At 40.3% G+C, this 9,880-nt stretch overlaps 1 protein-coding gene across 2 annotated transcripts; it reads left to right on the top strand.

Moving 5' to 3' along the window:
* Nucleotides 1-342: 342 nt before the first annotated feature.
* Nucleotides 343-8,724, top strand: LOC114489250 (histone H2B type 2-F). Of its 2 annotated transcripts, none has more exons than XM_036015407.1 (2): nt 343-949; nt 7,574-8,724. In XM_036015407.1, the coding sequence occupies exon 1, from the start codon at nt 474-476 to the stop codon at nt 852-854; it is 381 nt and encodes a 126-aa protein (XP_035871300.1). In that variant the 5' UTR covers nt 343-473; the 3' UTR covers nt 855-949; nt 7,574-8,724. The 2 variants fall into 2 exon arrangements, with proteins under 2 accessions (XP_035871300.1, XP_028359082.1); XM_028503281.2 differs by having other exon boundaries at nt 343-953.
* Nucleotides 8,725-9,880: the final 1,156 nt, after the last annotated feature.

Raw genomic sequence — 9,880 nt, 5'->3', positions numbered from 1 at the left:
TTCCTCACTGCAGGACAACATACAGGTGGCGCAAACCAGAAAAGAAGCTTCAGGGAAATAATGCCTGAAAGTTCAAAACAAAACGCACAGAGCAAAACTGCAAGAATAAGATACTTAACGTGTCTAGCCAGGGCTGTAGATCTCTTTCATACATTAGTCTTCCTGGAAAGTGAAAGCCAACAGCAAACAAGACCCCCAAACTAGAAACTATCACTTGACATAACTTACCGATTAGTGTGAAATGGGGCATTTTGATTGGCTAACAAGACTTTTGTTTAATGACCATAGAGGGAGAGCGTGCAGTATCTTATTTACATGGGCTCCACCTCTATGACGCCACTGTTGGAATCAACCAATGAAAACTCAGTACTGTGCGAGTCTTCATTTGCATGTAGGCTCTATAAGAAGCGCGCAGCTAACTCGGCTGCATTCGCGGTTGGTTCCATTGGTGAGTGGTCTTCTTCTTCGCCGAAATGCCGGATCCTGCGAAATCTGCTCCTGCTCCTAAGAAGGGCTCTAAAAAAGCTGTTACGAAAGTGCAGAAGAAGGATGGCAAGAAACGCAAGCGCAGCCGAAAGGAGAGCTATTCTGTGTACGTGTACAAAGTGCTGAAACAAGTTCACCCGGATACCGGCATCTCGTCCAAGGCCATGGGCATCATGAATTCCTTCGTCAACGACATCTTCGAGCGCATCGCTGGTGAGGCCTCTCGTCTTGCGCATTACAACAAGCGCTCGACCATCACCTCCCGGGAAATCCAGACGGCCGTACGCCTCCTGCTGCCGGGCGAGCTGGCTAAGCACGCCGTGTCCGAGGGCACTAAAGCGGTCACCAAGTACACCAGCTCGAAGTAATAGTGCACAGGAAGCAACACAACAGCTACTTTTTACCCCAAAGGCTCTTTTCAGAGCCACTTCAATTACAAGAAGTGGCTGTAAACGCTGGTGAGATTGGTAAGCTTTTAGTTAAGTGGGTTAGACTCGTCAGGGTGTTTCGGTTAAGAGCAAGGTTGGGGTTGTGATAAAGGCTAGTCGGCTTGTTAGAACTAGGAAACCTTTTGCAGTTCAGTGGTCTGAAGTGCACGAGTCTGTTACTAAGTAACTTAGTTTAGATCGGTACTTAACTGGCATTTTAGTAGAAGTGCACAGAACCCGGAGTATTGCATTGTCATTGTTTTGTGAGACTTGAGTGGTGAGGGCTCTTTTGCCACTCTGCGTCCCTAAGCGTGTTCAAATGTCCTGGAGCTTTTTCTTAGCGTGTGTGGAGCCCTCCACTTAACCTTCAAGTCAAACCAATGAGTCCAGACCTAGCCGCTTACCCTATCTTCCTTGCTCAGTAACTACCAGGCATTTTGTCCCTCACTCCATAGGCCATCTGGCAATAATCAGAGGCCCACATGCTTGTCATTACTTGCAAAAGATACTAATTACCTGAGTTTAGGGGGTAGAGACCAAGGATGTTGCTATGGTAAGTATCCTGTAATTCCTAGAACGGCCGGTAAACAATCTGTAATGTAGCCCCTCCTGTGTAGTGTGAGAAGCCCAAAAGCCAAACTCAGAATTCACAGACTTTATTTTGATCAAGTCTTCCCTCGCTCCTACCCAGCCAGTACTGCTGGCGGTGAGAGCTGAGCAGTACGCAGACTTCACATCTCGGCAGGAAAAGAACCACCTTCGTGCTTGTGAGACATTTCCAGGTGCCTCTCCTGAAGTTTCCTGATGAGGCGGAAATGGGAGGTCATTGTTAGTGTTCCCAGGTGTTTTGTTTTTCTCAATAGGTTTTTGCGGGTATGATGTACAAAAGTCCACAATTAACACGTGGGGTGAGCTTTTAAGGACCTCTGTTCAAAACTTGCATAACTCAAGACTAACTCTGACAAAGGCTTGTCGATGTTTTACTAAATCTACCCTCGAGGCAAAGGAAAGTCTTAGTTTCCAATTCACTTCATAGGCCTTGAAATGAAGCCATCCTTGAAAAATTTGGAGGAACTTACATGATGATCTTGTGCTTAAAGTGAATTTTACTAAATTACAACTTAAGAGCTCAAATTTACATCCAGTTAAAAGTTGTATAAATTGGACTGTAATATAATTTCTTTTCACTGGTAAGCTGGGCTTCTTGGCGAGTCATCTTATGATAGGAAAATTCACTCAAGAAATGAGAAGGCCAAGGTGTTCTATCTACACAAACTAAGAGTTATGTCTGGTCTCACCTAGGATCTTGAAGTCTGGATGCTCTCTTCTCCTTAAGTTCTAGTACAGTATTTCTCAGTCTTTTGAAGTGTTAGAGCATTGCCAATCTGCTCACTTAATCAAAAGCTATCATTAATTATCCATTGAGATTAAACCCAAATTCCTTATCCTGAAACTAAAGGCCTACCAGCTGGCCAAAACTTCAGCTACTCATTTCCACCAGTCCTCCATTTTATACAGCTTAAACATCTCTCTGTGCTTCTATCATACCATTTTTCTGTAATCATTTGCTCTCCAGACTACTCAAACCCTATCAACCTGCTACATGCTTGTTCTTTAGAATCTTGTTCAAATCTCACCCTGTAAAGCCTTCCCATCCCACTCTAGTTCACAGGGAAGTCTGTCCTTTCCTCTTAAGGTTTTGTTCCTTGCACAATGAATTCACGCCCGTGTAGCTTTGTGAACTGTGTAGCCTTGTTCCAGATCTTTTTCATTGTTTTTCTTGTGTTTGTCTTGTTTGGGTACTTAGAATCTTCCACAGAGTCCATCTCAGTGCCGATTATAAAACAGTTTCTCACTGAAAGTTTTTTGACTGCCCCAGACCATAGATGTAGAACCCAAATTGATCTGAGGATGATAGGTTCAAGTATGCCAATAAATCTGCCTATACTGTTCCTTTTTTTTTTTGCTCTTTTAAGCTAGAACACTATTCTAAGTGCCTTTAATAATTGACCCAGTTAAAACTCGTGTTAGGGATTTAAAAATCCTGAGAGGGGCAGATAAAGTAGGGCATTTTATAGCTTCCCTTCAGCCAATGTAGCTTTGTGGCCAAAACATGAGACTAGAAGGGAGCTTTTGCAGCCCAGTGTGAAGTGCTGCTTTTCCAACGCTGTAAAGTAGGATGAGGAGGGAGGGGCATTTCAGCAGACAGAAAAAGGGGGATGGAATTAAGATGAGGAACTTTAAATATCAGGCCCAGAAAGCAAGCAGTGCAAGTGTAGACACTGGTTTGCCTGGTCAGGTCAAATGTCATCCAGATTGGTAAAGTCATCTTTTCAAGGATTAGTAAATGGTCTATAGTATGTGTAGAAATCTCTAAAAATGACAGTTTAATCTTCTGTGATGACTTTTAGACAAATATTTCATTTTAAAATGGGTACATTTTCTAAGAGTGATCCAAAAGTCACGCAGGCTCTTTAGACAGATCACCTGGTTTGTAGTCTAGCCCTTAGTCTCTGTATTGGTGAGACTAAGGCAGGTTTCTCTCCGTTTGTGTCTTCATCTTTAAATTGAGAGTAATAATAATGCTTACTCCATAATGCTTTTATGAAAGGTAAATGAATACATATAAAAGTGCTTAGACTTGGCAATAGACATTTCAAATGTTAGTTGTTGTCAATAGCAGGGAAGTCCTGTTGAGCGATAGGCGAGTTTTTGCATCTCTAATGTACCAGTGGTAGCATCTACTGATTCCAGGTCATGCACTAAACACGTGCTGCATTTCTCCCGTCTTCCACCTCTGATTTAGAGAAAATTGACCAAAAAAAAAAAAGTTGGCAGATGGGAGAAAAGTTCAAGAACAATTATTTAAAGATCTTAGAAATTTAAAGTGTGGCTATCGATGCAAAAATTCAACAACAGAATTGAATTCCAACTAGAATAGGAATGGCTACAAGAAAATGCGGGAGCTGAAAGATGAAGCCCAGAAATCTCTCCCCAAAGGCCTGTAAAAAGATATAAAGATAGAAAATAAGAAAAAAAGTTAAATGGATGGATTCAGATGTTACAGAATTTATCAAATAAGAATGTGAGAAGGAAAGAATAAAAATAATGTAAGAAATAACATTCAGGTCTACCGACCAGTGTTTAAATTGGAGCTATTTAAATTATAAACTTTGTGACTAGTGTCCCCAAAGTTGTGCAGTGGGCAGCCTAAGTGGCCATACAGAAAATTTCTTGCAGAATTTTTTTTAAAGACTATTTCACAGAATCTATACACATACATGTTTACATACATCTTCCGACTGTTAGGTCCCATGAAATGCTGAGCATAGAAAGGTGAATTAAAAGGACCTTCACCTAGAGACCTAATGATAAATTTCATAATGCAAGACCCTGAGCACCCTGAGAAAATTCTTACAAAGAAATAGGAATCAAGTTTATATCAGACTTCTTATTTGGGCAATGCTGTATACATAAGATAATAAAACAGTATTTTTTTAATCTAGGGAAAATAATTTAGAAACTAAATTTCTATATCCAATCAAACTATCATCTAAGTGTAAGTAACTTTTAAGACCCTTCTGAAAGAATTTCTGGAGTTATATTCCAGCAAGAATAAGAAAAAATTCTAAGAGGAAGATACGGGATACCAGAAGCAAAGGTGGTCATGTGTCCAGTGAAATATTTCCTAAATATAAGTAAGTTTAAATTCTAAAAAAATTGTTTCAGTCTTAGAACAACTGGTCTTTATTCATCTAGCTAATTTTATAATGGAGTAACTTTGCTGAGAAATTAGAAATCAGGTGGTAGGAGAAAGATGAACCAGAAAAGGTTCAACTAACAAGATATGATACACATACCAAACCACCTGCAATACAAATTTAAAAAGAAATGTGCCATAAATGACAGATGTAAAGTGTTGTGAGGCCAGATACAGGTACCAGTGTGATAATCAGGGCCATACAGGAAGCACTGATTTATTGAATCCACTAGGTCTGTACTGAAATTTCCTCTCTGTTTTGATTAGTAGTTCAAGTTTGGATTTTAGGATTTTTGTTTAGGTAAGCCTGTGATTACAGAATATTTTACATTTATGTTCTCTGCTCCACATTTTACTTACTGTTTTGAAGAAACAAGAGCTCAAAACTATTAGAGTGACTTCAAATACAGACATCTTTTGGTGTGGCTACCCCTTCCCAAAGGGGTATTATTTTTTTTTTAAATCCGGAATTCAAATTCCAGGTCATGTTGTCATGGGTTGAGAAGAGTGAAAAGAAATGAACAAGCTAAGTAAGAGTTATTATATTCAGGAAGAGGATATAGAGATTATTACTCTAGAAGTTGTTAGAAAAGCATAGGTTTAAATATATATAAACAACATACGAGGTCTGTCCAAAAAATGTCCAGCCATGTAATATGAAAAATAGAGACATTTATTGAAGATAAACACTGTACACAGGACAATGATGCCTCAGCCCCCTTCAAAGTAGGCACCTTGGGACCTCATACAGTTCTCCCAATTGCCTTCAGCTACTCTATGGTATTTTCCTTAATCTCATCGATGGTCTGAAATCTCTTCCCTTTCAAAGGTGACTTTAGCCTTGGCTGGTGTGGCTCAGTGGACTGAGTGCTAGCCTGTGCTAGAAGGTTGTAGGTTCGAATACCAGTCTGGGTACATGCCTGAGTTGTAGGCTAGGTCCCCAGTTGGGAGTGAGAAGGGGCTGATTGATGTTTCTCTCCCTCTCTTTCTCCCTCCCTCCTTCCCCTTTCTCTAAAAATAAATAAATTAAAATCTAAAAAATGAAAAATAAATAAAAAGGTGATTTTAGTGTTGGGAAAAGCCAGAAGTCACAGGGTGCCAAATCTAGGCTGTAAGGGAGCTGAGTCACCTGGGTAGTTTGATGTTTTGCTAAAAACTGCATGAGACATGAGGAACGAGCAGGTATGCTGTTGTGACGAAGCTGCCAATCACCAGTTGTCCACAGCTGTGGCCTTCTGAATTATCCAAATAGTTTCTGTAGGGGAATATTCAAGCTTAATGCAAAATCTGATGCAGATTAATTGTGACAGCCACACAGTACCCATGCTCCCTCAAGGGTATCTACTGCTCCACTGACTAGTACAGTGAAGTTGTCATTATTTATGCACGTGCACTCCAGTGCATTCTCCTTGGCTGCCAGGTTTCATCAATGTCGTGAAAACGGTTCTCACTATATTGACAATGGCTGGACTTTTTCCAGACAGACCTCATATATGTACATGTATAAAAAGCACTAGAAGAGGGATATTTCAATCCCAAAAGCAGCAATCTAGTATGTGATCATAAGTTGTTTGCTCATAACTTAGACATACACCCATGCATATACTCAGATGAATGTGCATACAAAGATTTTTAATAAATTAACAATCAGTGGTTATATGTTAATATAGATATACCTTTCTCAGGGACTGACAGATCAAGCTGACTAAAACTCATTGATGTACAGGATTTGAAGAACACAGTTACCAAGATTAATCATAACTATATTTAAAGTTGAAAAAAGCGCATAATTCTGAAATTCACATGGAATACCGGTAGAAACGAACCATGTGTGAGATGGCAAATGAAAGCTCAACAAGTGCTGAAAAAGCTGAAACCATGCAAGACATATCTACTATCATAATGCAATGAAATATCTGAAAATGGTCTCCTTGATCTATACTATTAAAGAAAAGCACATGGGTTAAAGGGGACATCACAATAAAATTGAACACTTTTTAGAAATAGAGCACCATATATTAAAACCTATGCTAAGAGATCAGAAGAAAATCATAGCTTTAAATTTTACTTATGAGGAAATAGAACTATTAAAAATAGTGCATTAAGCTTTTAACTGAAAAGCTAATAAAGGAGGAAAGAAACAGAAATCAATGGAATAGATTATACTTTCCCACTCCCCTAAAATAGAATTAAGAAATAAAACAAAAATCTGGTTCTTTGAAAGAAAATGAAAGGGTTAATTCTTCAGTAAATTTAGTACTGAAAGAGAAACAGTATGCAAGTATCAGCAACATGAGACATAGGAGATATTAAAACTGGTATGTATATTTTGATAGATATTTTTGCAAATATATACAAATATTTAAAATAGGAATGATCAAATGATCAAATTTGCCCTACAAAAAATAGACTATTTGAATAAAGTATAGCTATAGGAGACACTGAAGATAGGCAAATAGCTACCCTTAAAGTACCAGGCCCAGACAATTTTACCAGACTTTGAGAGGAGAGACAATTTTATATTATGTAAAATTGATGAAGATAATGCTAAAAGATTAAAAGCCACCTACTTATATTATGAGGCAATGACACCATGAGATACCAAGTTGTGAACCCCTGCAAGGCAAATAAAAGTGTTTGGTACAAACAAATCATCTGTAAACATTAGATGTTATGGGGTCACAACACAAGATTTCAAAGTGGAATGAGATAAATTGGGGTAAGAAACTGCAGCTTAAGGAGCTACTAAGTGTAGGGTAAAGATTTCAATTCTAGTTTATTGTGCCCAAAGCCTAAGAAACTTTAACATGTGATTCAATTAAAGTTAGAAAATGATTATTTTCTAAAGTAAATATGGTACTTAGAAACTTGTTGTAAATACCTATTTCTTCTCTTCAAGGCTTTGTTCTGCCCTTCCAGAAGAAGTTACAGCCAGACTCCACCCGACTGCTGTGTCACTGGGGATCCTGTCAATACCTCCTCCAAGTTAAATTATCTTCTCAGAGCACCGCCTGTGGAAAATTTATTTCTCCAGAATGTGTAGACCAATTATTTCTAGCATTTCTTAGAGATATTTTACCTCCAGGAACTCACATAACACGTTTGTGAATCTCTCCCTTTAACATACGGTCCCTCTCCACAATTTATTTTCTATCCTCTCTAAGGGTTAAGGAGTACTATGTGCTTACTGTGATAGGAGGTGAGAGGGGAAGGCAGGGAGATGAGCTATTTACCTGGTGGGGATTTTGACCCCATATTTAGAAATGAAGCAAGAAATGAGGACTAAAGGAAGGACAGCAAACAATTCCGCTAGTTCCCATTTTACTGCTAGGGTGCATTTACAAAGAAGTTTGAACCTAAAGAACAACCTTATTATGGAGGCCCAGAGTTTCAGCTTCCAGCATTTTTTTTTTTTTTGACATCCTGCCAAGCTTAATATATAGTTCTCTTAGGGTCTTTCAGTTTTTACACTATTATAACAATGAGGCTGATAATAATTCTTAAGCTCCTAACAATACCACTTACAGTAACTCACAAAAATGATGAAGCTGGAAACCCACAAAATGAACAAAATTTCTAGAAAGAAAATTGTAACTTGTGAGATATTAACAATGATATAAATAATGGAGTTATGTCATGTTCATGAATGACAAGAGTCAATATTGTAATGATGATCCCTCCTTCCAAAGATACAGACTTAATGCAATTCCATTCCAAATCCAATATTACAAGAGAATTTGATATAGTTGACCATTCCTTCTTGAGACACTCCATTTCTTCTGCCTCATCAGCAATTCTTCAACATCCTTTGCTGCTAAATCATTTACACATCCTTTAAGATTTGCATGTTCTAGGGTACAGCCTTAGACCATTTTTCTGTTTTCTATCTGTACTTTCTGTTTTTATTGTCTCTTCTCTTTTGTCTATGACTCTGAATACCACATATATGATTCTCAAATTTTTATCTCTAGTGCAGGATTCTTCCTTGAGCAACTTAAATGTCAAATAGGAATCTTACATGTCCAATATAAGACTTTTGCTTATTGCTAATCCTGTCTAGGAGTTGTTCCTGATTCCTCTCTTCCCCACATTCCCTTGCCGATCTAATCAATCAGCAAGCTTCTTTTGGCACTTCTTACACAATACATTCTAAATGTGACCACTTCTCAACACCTCAACTACCACCATACTAATCTAAGCTACCATTCCCTCCCACCTGGATTTGTTTTCCTTGCTTCTCAACTGTTGCCCCCTTACTGTCTCTGGGGGTCTGTCTGCAAAAGCCTGGTGGCAGTGAGAACTGTCAACACCACTTCCAGCAGTTGCTTGGAATCCCAAGGCTGGTCTGGCCATCTTTGGCTACTGGGCAGGGAAATTCCTAAGTCCAAAAGCGGCTGAGGTTTCCCCCAGCTGGGTAAGGGAGTCAGGAAAGACCTGGACTGGGTGCAACTCTGTTTTCCCCCAAACCAGGCGAGCCACTTCAGGGATTCATTCCCGCTAGGAATCCTCTGAGTGTTCGGAATGGGCCTGGACTCTTGTAGAAACTGCTGTGGCCCTAGAATAAGTTTTAGGGCTCTCCCTAGGGGGGCTGCAATAGGAGAAACAATTGATCTACTCTCTCACAACCAGTGGGCTGTTTTCCAAAACTCTCTACTCTGGGGTGTTCTGCTTAGGTCTGGAAGCCCTGGGGTTTACAAGGTGACCCAGGAGCCTCTCCGATGAAGCCTGGGTAGGTCCAACCGGCCCTGGGTATATTGTCCCTGCTAAATCTGAGGGTGAAGAGGAAGAACTCACCTCCATCCCCCAAACTCATCCATCCACCCGCCTCCCTACTAGCTGCATCAGTCTCCTCAAGGCCTTTGTTCTCAGCCCTGGAAACTTGTCATCTGGAATAAAACAGGCCTTGGATCCTTAGGGAGAAGCCCCGTGATTCCCCAGTGCATTTCAGGGCAGCCCTTGAAGAGCCTGGAGGCTCGCTGCACACTGGCCTGCTGCTTCTGCCGGGCAGGGCCCCCTCCTGGCTCTGATGGTGGAAGGACCTGTAGGAACTTGGCCTGTACTTGACTGGGCTGCCAACTCTCACGCTTTACCTGCTCCCTCCGGCAGCCTCTTTCTGTAGTCCCACCCCGAGGGCCCAGGGCCCGGGTCCCGCACCTGGTCCCTAGCGGCAATCACCCAGGCCCGGCTTCGGCAGAGGCCCGGCTGA

Source organism: Phyllostomus discolor, chromosome 14 (assembly GCF_004126475.2).
Source record: "Phyllostomus discolor isolate MPI-MPIP mPhyDis1 chromosome 14, mPhyDis1.pri.v3, whole genome shotgun sequence".
NCBI classification, from domain to species: domain Eukaryota; kingdom Metazoa; phylum Chordata; class Mammalia; order Chiroptera; family Phyllostomidae; genus Phyllostomus; species Phyllostomus discolor.
Note: the sequence above shows the minus strand (reverse complement) of the source record. Positions and strands in the feature narration are given on the sequence as shown.